Source organism: Poromitra crassiceps (assembly GCF_964638095.1).
Source record: "Poromitra crassiceps genome assembly, chromosome: 15".
NCBI classification, from domain to species: Eukaryota; Metazoa; Chordata; class Actinopteri; order Beryciformes; family Melamphaidae; genus Poromitra; species Poromitra crassiceps.
The window spans coordinates 16325443-16341105 of NC_139634.1; the positions used below are offsets into that span (position 1 = coordinate 16325443).

At 48.2% G+C, this 15663-nt stretch overlaps 1 protein-coding gene across 1 annotated transcript in view; it reads right to left on the minus strand.

Annotated features, from left to right (window-relative positions):
• Nucleotides 1–1896: 1896 nt before the first annotated feature.
• frmpd1b (FERM and PDZ domain containing 1b) overlaps nucleotides 1897–15663 on the minus strand; it is a gene marked incomplete at both ends in the record, with an annotated part of 18663 nt that continues 4896 nt past the window's right edge. The window contains 12 exons of the mRNA XM_083651701.1: nucleotides 1897–4511; nucleotides 5193–6176; nucleotides 6413–6614; nucleotides 6973–7155; nucleotides 9389–9481; nucleotides 9848–9974; nucleotides 11012–11145; nucleotides 11996–12115; nucleotides 12351–12476; nucleotides 13476–13571; nucleotides 13681–13785; nucleotides 15141–15186. Of these exons, the coding sequence (XP_083507827.1) occupies nucleotides 1897–4511; nucleotides 5193–6176; nucleotides 6413–6614; nucleotides 6973–7155; nucleotides 9389–9481; nucleotides 9848–9974; nucleotides 11012–11145; nucleotides 11996–12115; nucleotides 12351–12476; nucleotides 13476–13571; nucleotides 13681–13785; nucleotides 15141–15186 (4831 nt within the window). The remainder of the gene's footprint in view (nucleotides 4512–5192; nucleotides 6177–6412; nucleotides 6615–6972; nucleotides 7156–9388; nucleotides 9482–9847; nucleotides 9975–11011; nucleotides 11146–11995; nucleotides 12116–12350; nucleotides 12477–13475; nucleotides 13572–13680; nucleotides 13786–15140; nucleotides 15187–15663) is intronic.

Below are 15663 nucleotides of genomic sequence, written 5' to 3' on the forward strand. Positions count from 1 at the left end.
ACACGAGATGCTCCTGGGACCTACGCATGTCTTGATGTTATGATGCTACGATGGCCTGGACATCACGTCCGTGGCATCGGGAAGCCCTGAACACTCGCACAGGAGACCTGCCTTCCTATTCATCATTGTAACCGCCTTGAACATTTTCCCTCAGTCATCATTTGGAAGATTTAAAAAAAAACGAACTAGCACCTCAGCAGCTCCAAACACTTAAGTCGTTTTTAGCTCAAATAATCTCATCATATTTATATAAGCAATTGCTGACTGATTTGGCCAAATTACCTTTCACTGTCTACAGGAAATCCTCCATGTGGGATGGCTAATCAAATGAGTTGGTGTCATGTGATACGGACAAGCTGATTGGTGGACACTGTACATCAGCAAACTGATTGACCAATGTAATCCAATTTCACAGACATCAATATAGACAGGAGTCTTTTAAATTGACATGTTAATGCCATGCAACCTTGCGGAATGTTGCAATCCACAATGCAGTAGGTATTCCAGAACCAAGACAAGGCCAACATTCCAAACAAAGAAAGCACTCAATATAACCAGACTATCAAACATAGTATTGTTGTTTTTAATGTTAGCACAACGAAACGAGATAATGGTATGTGGGGGGTGACGTGTTTATGTTTGCATAGCATAAACTAAGGTAGAGATCGAATAGGACATTAACATACAGTAGACAGCGATATAAATGTATATCTACAGTTCTGACTCCAGCATACAGCAGTCAATCAATCTGTCAGCCATGTTGTTATTTAGTAAGTTGGTGTGCTCGGAGGAAACCATAGTGGGGCATAACAGTAGTGGCTCAGTGTTTTAAGACTTTGGATCTTTGCTACAAAGTTTAACAGTCAGCCTTGTGCCTTGTCAAAAACTTTTTTTTAATTATTATTATTTATTTTTTTACAAACTACATAAATAAGATCCTCTCTGTTTTGCGCTCTGGGCCCCACCCACACAACATACCCTAAAAAAAAAAAAATGTATATTGTGTCCTTTGGATGAATAGTGGATTAATTGTAAAGTACTGCATATGTTTGGGTTACTGGAGGATTTTTTGTTTTGTTTTAGGAAGCATCCACTTAGAGTCAGTCAGGAGCAGGAACAGAAATAAACACTTCACACAACGTTAGTGTCTCTTAAAAAAGGTGCAATCTGTAACAGTCAAAAGTGCACTCCCTGTTTTCTCATGGTATAGTTTTGTATCCCATCCCATGTATACGTGTGTGACTGTTATCTTGAAAAATGTCTTAGTTAAAAAGGTGCTACGTATAAAGCGAATCAGTTCATCCTGTTGCAATTGTGATACAGTAGTAGTGTGATTATATTTTCTGCATGTTTTCAGTCAAATCTAGTACTAAACTTGAAAAATGACAATTTACAGATTACACCTTTAAGTAGAGGTGTGGAATCTTTAAAGCAGCAAACATAATACGAACATAATACTGTCTCGAAAGGAAGGAAAAATTAAAATTCCAGTGACGTTCATAGGTTTTTCCACCAGAGACCTGTACATCACAGACCATGGTGCAAACATTGTAAAAATAAATACATAAATACATACATGGATAATTCATCCTTACATACATACACATATCGTATCATAAAATAAGAGAGTTATAAGATAGTTATAAAATTCATAATGTACAAATGCATAGTCCATATGCGTCCAAGAAGAGGCCAAGCAAGTTCCTTTCTTCGTTTTAGAGGTTCGTTTGGTGTGTGTGTCTTTTGTGTGGGTGTGTGTCAGTGTGCTGTGGTGTGCATGGCACTTACTGTACAAGAACATAGGGGTCACACACCAGATCCCTCTGTGCTATGTTTCCTCTTGGCTCATCCCTAGCGTCAGTAGGCTGTTAGAAGGGGGGGGTAAAAGGTCAGAGGTCAAAAGTTGAGAGGTACGTGGCCGGGCGTGTCCGACGTGTCTGGCGAGCGTGTCCGGAAGAGCTGCGTGAGCGCGAAGACGGAGGAGATGAGCACAGTGCAACGTTTAGCCAGCAGCCTCACCCCCTCGCCTTCCCCCTGGCCCTGCCCAGACCCACTGAGGCCCACACCTTTACTACCCCCAGCCCCGACACCGGTTCCTGCTGTCTCCACAGCACCGACAAACTCCCGGTACAGACCCACTATCTCCTTGAGCTTGTCCATGGGCCCCTGGTTGTCCTCATCACCTCTGTGGTCCAGACCCATGCTGCGGCAGATGTCGCAGCCGGGGCAGGGGTACGTCTGCAGGCAGGCCGCCGACAGCTGCACCAGGGCGCTGAAGCTGTTGGACAAAGAACGCAGGGCTTCGTCGGGGGCCCAGCCTACACGTGTGGCCCGCTGGCACCCAGACGCCAAACGGCGAGCCTCTGCCTGGAGAAGAGTCCTCTCAGCCTCTGTTATGGGGGCAGAGATCATCCCTGTACAATTTGGGCCTGGGACGGTGCTGCCGTCACTTCCCCTTTGATGTAAGAGCTCAGACCCCGCCTCTATGGCTGTACCATCCTGGTTGGAGTCTTGACATGTTATCGGTTGTGCTTGCTCTAAGACCAGTAAGAGTTGATCTATATCTTGACGCAGGGAGGCGAATCCTCCCTTCAGCCCTCCGTAGCGCTTGTTAGTGAGGGAACGGAGAGGACCGCCGAGCGAAGGTGTGGGGGAGGCGGGACGCGAAACGAGCGGGCTGAGCTCAGTGGAGCCAGTGGAGAGGGTGGAGAGGGGCCGAGGGTTGTCGCGCAGCAGCGACAGGATGGTGGGGTTGGGATTGGGGATGGGGGTGGGAGAGGGCGATGTAGGAGAAGGGATGGGTGTGGGTCGGGCAGGTTTGGGGCGCAGGGTGCGGCGGGAGAACTCGTAAACGGTGAGCTCCTCGTCGAAGCCGGCGCCGTCCTCGGTGTCGCCGCTGAAGCAGTTGGCGTAGACGGTGCGGCAGCCGCAGGCCTCGCGGTGCTGCTGCGGAGGCGTGGTCTCTGCCTGCGAGGACGACGGAGAGTCGCCTCCGATGGGCATGCCGGACACGCCGCCCAACCCCACCGCCGAGTGGGGCCGCGACTGAGGCTGCTCCGACGAAACGCTGCCACTATGTGAGCTGTTCTCTTTGAAATTCAGATTAGCGTGTGACCCGTTGCCCTTGTTCATCTGTGAAGTCACTTCTTCTGCCTCTTTGATGGTTGCTATGACAACCTCGGCTCCATCCTCTAGAATCTTCCCTTTCCCTCCGGCTCTCGAGGGAACAGTCTCAGTGTCTTTGACAGGTGTCTTGTTTAGGTCCGATGCTCCACTGGCTACAGACAAACCAGAGCCAAAACCTGATGTGTCCCCATTGATGGAGCTGGTGGAGGGATAGTCCAGAGTACCTAAAATCTCCTGGGAACGGGTCATGTACCAAGGCAGGGCCTGGATCCTCCCCCTCAGGGCCGAGGCTGGCAGCCTGCCTCCCAGGCTGGAGGAGCTGGTCCGCAGGTCTGATCCTGAGCCAGATCTCCCTGGCTCAGCCCCGACCCCTTTGGAGGAGGTTGAGGTGAGGGAGGTGGTGAGGCTGAGAGGGGCATCTGTGTTTTTGGGTGACAGGCTCTCGTGGCTCAGAGAGACCCTCCTGGGCCCTGACTGGACGCTGCCATTGCGGCTGTTCCAAGGGTGGACGCCATTTGACGGACTAACACCATCCATAAATACTTTGGATGGATCAGTAGGGGAGACAGGAGAGCTGGAAGGAAGTGAGAGGGGGTGGAGATTGGTGGGAGAAGTAGATTTGGGAGATACTGGAGCGAGGAGCGCCAGCTTTGTACCTGAATTAGAGCGAGGAATAGGGGGCAGGTTCGGTGGCCTTTTTGTCTCTCCAACCTCTCTCCCATTCAGCCGTCCCAGCACCTCTTCCTTGGGCAGGACAACCCTGTTGGGTTCCTCAGCTTTAGCAGTTTCCTTTTCAGCAGGAATGTAAATGTTGTCTTTGGAAACAACATGCCCCCCGTTCTCCTGTGTCGGCCGCTTACCCTGTTTTGGGCTGTTTTCCTGCTTCTTGCCCTTCTCCTTGTCCTGAGGTGTTGGGACGGCTAGCGGTTGCTGGCTGCGCCGCACCGCTGTGATCAGGGGTGAGGACAAAGGCAGCCCCCCTGCCCCGGAAGTGACAGATTTAAACTCCATGGTGTCAGGCTCCATTTCCAGGAGCTCGGAGGAGAGGCGCCCAGAGGCGTCGCCATTGCAGTGGGCATAGGAGCGCCCGTGCTGGGGCGACCTGGGGCTGGGGGGAATGATCTGAGGTTTGGGGGGCAGCTGGGGCTTAGGGGCCAATGGTGGTTTGACCTTAACTTCACTTTTCTGAGACGGCCGTGGCGGGCTGGGCTGCTGGTTGGTGAGGGGCTTTGTGAGGACTTTATGAGGCCCCACCTGCTTCTTGCTTTCAGAGGATGCAGATTTATTGGCCCGGGGTGAGGATGGCTCTTTCTCTGGCACGGTTGGAAGGCCATTCCAGGTGCCACTCAACCGATTGGCGTTCCGCCTGTCGGCCAGCTCCGTCTCTGTGAGAGAAAGAGACAAATACAAATCAAAGTGGAGAAAGAAAGAAGCATCAAAGGAATGACACAAATATTTCTCACATTTTTCCATCACATCAACATCTCTGTGTGGTCACATGCTTTCCATGACATCTCCTCTTCCACGTTTTCCTACTAAGGTTTTTTCTTGGGAGTTTTTTGTTAGGGTCTAAGGCTGGGGGTGCCGGGGTAGGTTAGGCTGTAGAATAGCTAGATTGTTTGTGTTGTTTAAATCTGCTGTTGCCTACCTGTTTTTTTTTTGCTATGCTTGTCCTATAAAGTTGTTCAAATGTGTTCTTTGATTGAGTTTAGATAGATCCAGTTTAGATAGATCTTTAATTGAGTTGAGATAGATCCAGTTGAGATAGATCTTTGATTGAGTTCAGATAGCTCTTGCTAGACACATTCTCTGCCAAGTCCTTTCAGCTTTCAGACATGCTTGTGATAAAGGGCTATATAAATAAACAAACTTGAACTTGATCTCGTACAAACATCCAAAGAATAAATAAAGAATAAAGAAAAACCACCATAAATAAATAAATAGTTTCTTTATTTATCGTGGTTTTTGGTTGTTTTTACAAGATGTCATGGAAAAACAAAAACATGACAAGAACAAATGATCTTATACATCTGAGAAAATAAATAATAATCACACTATAAACAGACCTGAGAGATCGGGAACTGGGGGAGTAAATCTCTCCTGTGCGTCGAAGAACTCGTCCTCAGACTCTGAGGCACACTCTTTGACCAGCAGTGCCGGTTTGGGGTTGGGTGAAGGTGTCAGGAACAGACCATCCTCCTCCTTGGAGAGGCGCTGCTCAGCCTGCGCTGCTTTAGGGATTGAACTTGTCCTCATTGGGACTTTGGGAGGGATCTTTTTGTTTTTGTTGGGTGACCTCTGGAAGGGCATGCTGTCGATCAGCCTCAGATCCCTCGAGCTCGGGATCTTGGAAATGCGTCTGAGTCCCCCCTCCCCATCTCCCGCCCCTTCCTCCTCGTCTTCTTCCTCGTCATCATCGGTGGTGGCCTCGGGTGGGCTGGGAAGGAAGTCGGCCTGGGAGAGCTCGGCAAAACACAGGCAGGAGTTGTCATTGCTGCGGTAGTTGAGGTTGGTGGGTCGCAGGGGGCCCGTGGCAGCCTGGCCTTGGTGGGCCTTGGTGTGGCGTTGTGGCTCCAGGAGGTACGGGTGGTGGACGTCCAGGGTGGAGAGTCCCTCGGCCGCGCGTGGGCCGCGGAGACGAGAGGGGGCTTTACCCGCGGTGCTGCTCTCCTCTAGGGCGGCGCTCAAGGAGCCGCTGGACAAGCTGGAGAAGCTGCAGGTGACCCGCGGGTCGGTGTGGTACCAGCTGGTCTCCAGGCTCGCTTCCTCATCCACCTCGCCGCTTTTACTCAGACCAACTCCTGTTGCTCCTCCCTCATCTCCTCCCTCGTTCTCTTTACCTTCTATTGTCACTATTATCTTCACTTCCTGTTTGCATTCGTTCGTCTCCCTCTCCTTCCTTTCTTCCACTCTCCTCTTCTCCCCCTCCTCTCTCCTCCTTTCCTCCCAGTCCTGGCTCGCTGGGTCTTGGCGGTTGCCACTCTGAGAATCCATTGGGTAGTCCTCATCTGATGTGTCATCTGAGTCACTACAGCAGCGCGAGACATAACCTAATAACACCATAATACAAACACACAAAAACACCAGAAACAGACATACAGAGCATAACAATTAGTCAGTCAGTTATTCTGAGCAAAATCGGTGGAATTTGTAAGATGAACTGTACTGCACTGTACTGTTCTAACTGTACCCGTACTGGCTGATGACGTGCTGCATCAACGCGTGAAGTCTATCAAATGGCCAACGCCATAAAGTGAATATTTTAAGTCAAACAGTTTTTGCTCACTTGATAGGGACTCATAGCACACGCCCTCTATTACGGCGAACCTCCCACACACACCTTCTTCAGCAGGTATCCGGTGCACCCTGACTTTGGGGCGCCCCAGACGGAAGACATTGACATTGGGGTCCACAATGAGCTTGCAGTAGCCTCCCAGCAGACACGCTAGGTCTTTGGCTGCCAGAGAGTCCATCAGTAAGGCAAATGGCTGCGGAGGGGAACAGCAGTGCAGAAGATAAGGTAAATCGGTGTGATTAAAAGCCAGAGGGTAGAGGGGGGGAGAGGGGATGGAGTGAGACAAACAGGAAAGAGACAATTAACCTTGAGTGCACTGAATTAGTTTTATACAGCTACTATACAATCCCTTAAGCGGCATACTATTTGTGCATTGGAGGAGAAATGCTTGACCTATATAGACACTGTAGCCACTGGTGCGAATATGGTGCGGTGGTGAGTGAATATCCATTTTTGGTATCTGTGTCAGCGTATGAGTGCCTACAATATTGATGACAATCTGAGCTTTACTGTCTCCATGTCCATGCATGTCTACCCCGCGTCTTCCATACCTTCATGTCGTGCAGCGAGATGCGCAGCAGGCTGACTTTGTCGGACTCGGAGAGCAGCTCCACACGGCTGATGCTGCTGAACTCCACCAGCGTGGAGATCATGTTGAGCTTCGGGTTGATGACCTGACTCATCCCGTACCTCGCCCCCACCAGCAGGCTGACCAACGCCTCCCTGTCCTGGAGCTGAGGGTGGAGGAGGAGGTTTGGTGAGAGAAATAATGAGGGCAGGATTTCATTCAATAGAGAAAACAGCAGGCCAGGGAAGCGTATGGGAGGAAAGGCAGGAGTGCAAAAGGAGTGCGGAAGTGAGGGTTAGAAGAAAAAGGATAGAAAAGGAGAAGATGGAGGATAGGAGGGAAATTGAGTAAGTAAGACAGGGGTGGCCAAACTACGGCCCGCGGGCCATGTGCAGCCCGCTGCCCGTATTTAACTGGCCCGTCATGAATTTTGCACACACAAAAAAAACTAAAACCCCAAAAAAACCTTTAAACCAAAAACTAGAAAATGGGCATTAAAAAAAAAAAAAATCTTTCTATTTTTGGTTTAAAAGGGAAAAGGGGTTATATTTCAGTACCCTGACCCGGTCTGTTTTGCACTGTTTTTTGAACATTCTTAATTCAGAATGTTGGTGAAATTATCTCTGTCTTAACCTGTTGGCACAAAAACTGAAATGAAAATGTGAAAATATACAGAAATACTTTTGATTGATTGATTGATTTATTTTGGTGACATGTCAACAAAGATACAGGGGACAGACAATCACCGAGGATAAAAACACAATAAAGCCTGACTATAAAAAGCACTGGCTTGTTTCCATACCCAAGGTAACGGGTTGTAAACGGATTGAAAATTGCCGTGCTTAACTCATTGAGTGCCAATGACGACAGTTGTCGTCAATTCGAATACTAACGTAGAGTGCCAAAGACAACGATTGTCGTCAATTGCGTTTTTTGACGGTGGGACGTGGATCAATGCCCGATACATCTCCTGTACAAATATTGTAGCTATTGGAGGTCTATAACCTATTTTACCGACCCAGTAGGTGGCGACAGTGCTCTCCAGATTACAGAAAGGTCCTGAAAACAGGAGGAAAAAGCCGTGATCAAAGAGAAACCGATGCATGCTGCAGCCAGAGATTGCTCTGTCTGCAGCTGACGTTGTCTTGCGAACCGCAGTCAATCCGCGCACACAACTGAGCTCCTCTGCATCTGTCTGTCTATCTGCATAGTTTCTTCACACGATTAGCCGCCAGAAAGGCAGCACCCGACGCCGAAGGGCCAAACCTTTCCCTGCAGTCCGGGTTGGCATTTCCTTGTCGCGCTGGGAGCTGCCCGGCGCACACAAACGGAGCGATCCGAAAATAGACTGGGTGCGTGAGGCTGTGTAGTGTGGGGAGGAGTTTGCAGCTGAGGGGGGGAGAGGGGGGTGGGGCACGCAGGCACCACACCACTACACCACGTCACTACATCATAAAATATTATCTTCAGACTCAGTGAATGTGCTTGAAATGTTGCATTTCACAAAAGGCGGAATAACTCAGCTATTAATTTGAAAAGTGCCTTTTTGCTCAAAACAGCCTATATTCTCCGGCTCATAACTAAAGAACGGAAAATGGGATCAATAAACTTTTTTTTGCAGATGATAGAAGAGAGTCTAATCGTTCTTTGTACGTGTTCGGTGTTTACATAGTAATATCACACAATATTCTGTGGGCCTCGAGAAATCACTGAAAACGCTCTGAAACTCTGGCACTGGGAGCGTCCGTTCTCCAAAAGTGGCTGGCACTCAATGAGTTAATATTGTTTGGCCCCAGACTCCTTATATTCTTCTGTATGTTGCCCACAACCAAAAAAGTTTGGGCCACCCCTGAAGTAAGAGGTTGGAGACAAAAGAAGAGAGGGTTAGAAAGGTGAGGAGACGCATCACGACTCGAGGGAGCAGCACAGAAGTGTGATGCTGTCAGAGATTCAAAAGGAGATGTGCAAATTTATTCTGACAGGCGGTATAATTATAGCAATTGCCTTGAGATGAGAATCACGCTCAACTGCATCTGTTGAGCATGCTGTGCTGACGATGATGTCGAGCTAACGCTAGTCCTATTTAATTTCATAAAAGGGTCCCAGACAACGCCTGGTCGGGGCAGAAGGTGAACTGGTGGGAATAGCGTGACCGTCCCACATGCTATGTCCTGCCGGTGAAGCTCCCCACTGTCAGGTGAAAAGAAGCGACTGGCAACTGCGCATGTGTCGGAGGAAGCATGGTGCTAGTCTACGGCTCTCCCCAGATTGGCAGAGGGTGGAGCAGCGACCGGGGCAGCAGGGGGAAAATTGGCCAAGCACAATTGGGGAGAAAATGGGGGGAAGGGGATCAGGGGAAAAAAACCCAAAAGGGTCCCAGGCAGGCTCTTAGCCCTTACCATCATAGTAGCTGTGTAGGACCGGCCCCCGTAGGAGATGACCTCTCCCAGCTGAGTGAGGTAGGCCAGCCGCGCCTGAGTAGCAGATATGACCTGAAACACCGCAGAAGAGAAAGCAACAAGACAGAAAGACAAGCAGACAGGATGAAAGAAAGTGTGAATGGATTTTGTAACGGTAAACCAGAAAGCCATCACATTTAACCAAAACAATGTCCCCTTTCTCTCTCTCTGCTCATATTCCCAGAAACATTATCCAAGCCCTTCCATTTTTCCATGACGAGTCCCCATCTATCTCTCTCCAAACCTGCAGTCACATCACTAGCACTCGGAGCCTCGGGGAGATTAGCAGTCACTGTGGTTTCAGCTAAAGAGACCCCTAAAGCAACAGCTCAAACTGCCATTATTCTTCCTGCCATCTCTTTATACCTCTCCTTCCACTCGCCATCGGTCTCTATGTACCTTCTGGCGTGGCTCCAGCAGGGCCTGGATTTTTTTGAGGTGGTAGCTGATGGCCTTCCTCAGGTCCTTCTCCCTCATGTTGCTCAGCAGCGTGGGAGAGATGAAGCTGTCCAGGCCAAACTCCTTCCTGTCACAAACACAACAGAGGGGAAAACACGCTGATATATTAGGGCAGGACTTCAGAATCCAATCAGTGTGTGTGTGCTTATGTATGTGTGGCGGTGTGAGAGTCTGTGTGATGAGAGCGAGAAAGAGAGAGAGAGACAAAGGGAGTTTAAACAAACAGAACAAATGTCATGTCACACACCGTGAGATGCACACACTATGATCCACACACAAAAATAGGACAAACACACACCCATTTGCACACGCACGCACGCACGCACGGACGCACGCACGCACGCACGCACGCACACACACACACACACACACACACACACACACACACACACACACACACACACACACACACACACACACACACACACACACACACACACACACACACACACACACACACACACACAATACATTCTCCATTACATTTATACTGTATTTTAGGGATTTAGCTGGAATCCTTATCCAGGGCAAATTACAAAGAGAGTACAAAGAGAGTAGAGCAAGCTCAAATTCCTCATTTCTATTGTGGTGATGGAGATCTAGATCACCACAATAGAGTGCTGCCAGGAGGACGTATTTTTGTAGGCCATCCCGGGAAGCTAGCTGTTAGGTTCCCTCGACAAAAGGCCAATGGGATATTTATCTTGGATTTTGGATCATTGTAGAAAATAAGCTCTGTGGCAAACAAAATGTTTTATGATACTGTATGTACAAGTTTTGTTCAACAAGATAATCTTCACAAATGAACACCACTTGTATGATTTTTTAGCGTAAATGCAAGGGGTGTATTTCTGGCGGGAACCAGGGCGATGCTACCTTCCGGGTTGGCTTACAAGAATACGTCGTGCCTGGAAGAGGAGTGCAAGAGTCACACAGTGCCCTAACAAGAGGGTGGACTGATCACACACACACACACACACATACACGGACGGACACGCGCGCGCACACACACACACACACACACACACACACACACACACACACACACACACACACACACACACACACACACACACACACACACACACACACACACAGACTCACGTTATGCTCTTGATAGACGCTCTGGTCTGTCCACAGCTATCTAGTCTCTCATGCATGTGCAGGGCAGCCAGGCGCAGTGCGGTGTTACACTTCATCTCCACTGCAAAACGTTCCTGCAGCACGTCCCCCACACTCTGCAAACACACAAGTACAGCGTAACGCGTACAGACATAAAAAGCACACACACACACACACAAACACATACAATGCATAAATACACACATACGCTACACACACATTACACATTATGCACAAGCAAACACACACACACACAGCAGGATTGATACACAACTGTTGAGCATCATTAGGCATAGAGCAACAGTTGGATAGCCTCGCTGCCCACACCGTTTGTACAGCACAAACAAACGCAGCAGGAGGTAAAGAGTCTTTGTACAATAATACATCAAAATGACAGAAATGGCTCTGCCCCTGCATCGCTGTGTAGAGCAGTAATATGCAAAATACAACCTGTGGCGTTGTCATCCAAGCTTGAAATAAATACAGCTTGAAGCTAGCTTTTGATAGGTCTGACATGCAGTCAAGGCTCAACGTTCATCCAAACAACCACAACATTGTCACAACGTGATGTTATGGCACAGTGAGAACTTCTATTAGAACGGATTAGGAGTGTTTTGAAATGTTTTGACGTTATTATTTACACAGGTTTTCAACATTGGAGTCAAGGTATTCTATGTTTGATGCCCAAGTAAACAGCTTAAGAATGATGCTGTACATTTTGAGTGGAGATAATACAGCGACACATGGCATGTGAGAACACCAAGTATTTTTACCATGCAGACTCGCTTTTCAGGTGTACACGAGGGAGAAATGGGCTACGTTCTAAGTGTGAAATGACACAAGTTCACTGTGAGACACTCAACTGTGTTATGTGTTTCAAAAATAGCCAGCAAGAGGTGAGTGTGTGAAGAAATGAATGCCTCTGACATGGACTGTACTGCGGAGAGGAGAACAAGCCTGTCTGACCTGTAGGAAGAGGTACTCGAAGGAGGAGGGGTCTTCCTGCAGCAGGTCCACGGGGTCTCTGGGGATGAAACACACCCTGAACAGACAGCGGTAGTCATGCGAGTCCTTCTTCTGCACCACCTGGTGGAGACACAAGGCACGGGCACACTCTCAGAATAAAGGAGACAACATTGCACCTAAATCTATCTAAAAAGAAGCTTCATATTATATTACTACCTTAAGGACCAGTGATGTACTTTTTAAACGCAGCGTGTACTTTGAGGCACAATTTTATTGGTGGTGTGTGAGGATGTCTGCGATCTAATATGACCAATACTGTGCGAATAAGTTTGTGTGTGTCCGTCGTTTTCCTCACCTTCTGTATGAGCTCTTCTTCGTGCAGCAGCAGCAACTTGGTGATGCTGTACTGTTGCTCCAGCACCAGGCCAAAGTACTCGATGGCCCGGATGGAAAGCTTATCCTTCAGAGTCAGAACAATGTCCTGGAATGATGCAAAACCAACAGTTCAGAGTCAGGACAATGTCCTGTAATGATGCAAAACCAACAGTTCAGAGTCAGGACAATGTCCTGTAATGATGCAAAACCAACAGTTCAGAGTCAGGACAATGTCCTGTAATGATGCAAAACCAACAGCTCAGAGTCAGAACAATGTCCTGTAATGATGCAAAACCAGCAGTTCAGAGTCAGGACAATGTCCTGGAATGATGCAAAACCAACAGTTCAGAGTCAGGACAATGTCCTGTAATGATGCAAAACCAACAGCTCAGAGTCAGAACAATGTCCTGGAATGATGCAAAACCAACAGTTCAGAGTCAGGACAATGTCCTGTAATGATGCAAAACCAACAGCTCAGAGTCAGAACACTGTCCTGTAATGATGCAAAACCAACAGTTCAGAGTCAGGACAATGTCCTGGAATGATGCAAAACCAACAGCTCAGAGTCAGGACAATGTCCTGGAATGATGCAAACAGTTCGGACTCTGTTGCACAAACACAGTTGATCCCGGCCCGCTGGTGGCAGATTTCTCCTCTGAGTTGGCTCTCTCCTTTGGCTTGGCTTACAAGCTGAGAGACACGCAGCAGATCTGCCCTGCCAGACAACGCTTCAAAAACAATGTGCTCTGAGAAAGTGTTTGAGAACAACTATGACATGTGATTTTCAGCCATCTTCTATTTCGAGTCCAATTGTGGCTTTTTCCAAAACACTTGGCTGAACAGATTGAGCCGTGTTGAAGAGTGGGTTGAACCTTGGCTCTCACAAAGTACACTGCTATTGTAAAGTTGCACTGCAAATAGACAGGACACTGACTTTGGTTTAAAAAAAAGTGGTAGGTCCTGTATTAAGACATGTATGGGCAAAGTTATAAGTCAATTGAGATGGGAAAGATCACCTTTGTCAAGAATGAGAAGTGGCCACTATATCCGGATCAGTGTAGTCTACAATAGATTAAATGCCTACTCTGTGTGTCATAATACCTACCTTGACAGTGGTGTTGTTGTCAAACTTGAAGGCCTTGGTCTGCCCGTTCTCCAGATAGACTTTCAGAACATTGGGCAGGAAGAGAAGAGAGTTCCCCTGGTGGAGAGAGTCAATATCACATGAGAAGTGGAAAAGGGGGGAAGCGACCACATGACGGCTTCGAAATAAAGAGCAAATAGAGAGTGAGCACATGAAAGTTGCCCACCTGAGTGTGCCCGTTCACCACCACCTCCTCTGCAAAGCGCACTTTGACTGGATTACTCCTCAGGCGAGCTCTCTTCTCCGCTGACATGATGGACGACTTGGGATTCTGCGACACACAGACACAGATGAATGGGCTGTTAAACACACACACACACACACACACACACACACACACACACACACACACACACACACACACACACACACACACACACACACACACACACACACACACACACACAGCAGTGTAGACAGAAACAACATGAACTCAAGCAGTGCAAACTAAGGCACATCGGCAATTAGTCTGAGATATGTAAATTCACACTTGAGTCACACTTGAGATTTCACTGCGCAAAATCCCCCAGAATCCGGAGACGGTTTTGTCTGGATATTTCAAACTATGACTCATATATGATGATGTTGATACTATCAGAATATGGAGGCAAGATATTTTCCTGTCATATTTTGAATGCCAGACACATCACATTTCTGGTGTCAGAGCGGTGATATGCCACAGATTTGGTCATATTCTATACTGACTGCGTCCACATATTTCAATACAATATATGGCATGAGGCGATGAGGGCATATTCGGATATTATATTCTATCATTATTATTATTCAGGCTAGAGCGAGGTGCTCGCCGCAGGTGAATGACGTGCAGCGCACAGGCCTTCTTGAGGCGTCTTCTCTGGTAGGATTGCCTTTACCCCGGGAGGGTCTGGTGAGACGTAGGAGGAGCCCGGCCTGGAGTCACGCACACAGGGCCTAGACCCTCCATGCACCGAAGGGTCTTACAATACTGCGGTGTAGCACTAACTCTATTGCAGCGGATTGGGCGTGATCAACCCTTCCGCGGGCAACGTTGCAGACAGAGTAGGAAGGCTGATCCGTGAGCGGCTGCTTCTGGGACACGGGTCGGGGTCTTAATCGGACTCGGCTGGGTCTACTGGGCGAGGGTGTATGATGTTGAGAGACCCGAAACACCTTACGATCCCAGCTAACATCACTGATGACGCGTCCCAGCACATGCTGTAACATGTATTTTAAACCAACTTATTTAATCCAATGTGTATGCAGCATTAGATGTATCTGGGCAGTGGGCACATTATACTCTCTGAGGCAAATATGGCTCAGTATTTGACCTGGCATAAAGCATATAATTGTTTTTTGCAGATATGCTCTAGATTCTTGCAAGAATTTAAAAAGATATCTCCGGATTCTTGGGATTTTGGCGCAGTTAGAGAAACAATGCACACACACACACACCACAATCTAATAGCAATACAATGACACATTGCTAGTTAATCCAGTCAGGAGATGCAAACATATTGTCACATGTTCTGAAACACACATAGGGCTTATACACTGTTTGGGGGTTCTGTGGGGTGTGTGTGTGTGTGTGTGTGTGTGTGTGGGGGGGGGGGGGGGTGAGGCCATCAGTGTCTGCATTGTACTCACTGTCATGTGCCGTAGGATAGTCACAGTGATAGAATCCTCCAAGTCCCTGGGCCGAGAAACACCACACACACACACACACACACACACACACACACAGACACAAATCATTATTTCGCTGTCCAGCTGTCAAGTAAGTACTTTCCACCTCTGACCTTTTGCTAAGCCTTCATCACTCTCACACACACACACACACACACACACACACACACACACACACACACACACACACACACACGCCACGCTCATAGAAATGCACTGAAGACAAGCGGCCTTTTATGAGAAGTGACTGGATGGACCGGACACACTGGACTGACTGTAAGACAAGACTTGAATTCTGAGTCAGCAGATAAGAAGGAAGCAAAGGAGAAGCAGAAGAGAAATGGAGAGCTGAGTGAAAACAGAGTAGACAGACAGACAGACAGACAGACAGGCAGACAGGCAGACAGACAGACAGGCAGACAGACAGACAAACAGACAGACAGGCAGACAGACAGGCAGGCAGACAGACAGGCAGGCAGACACA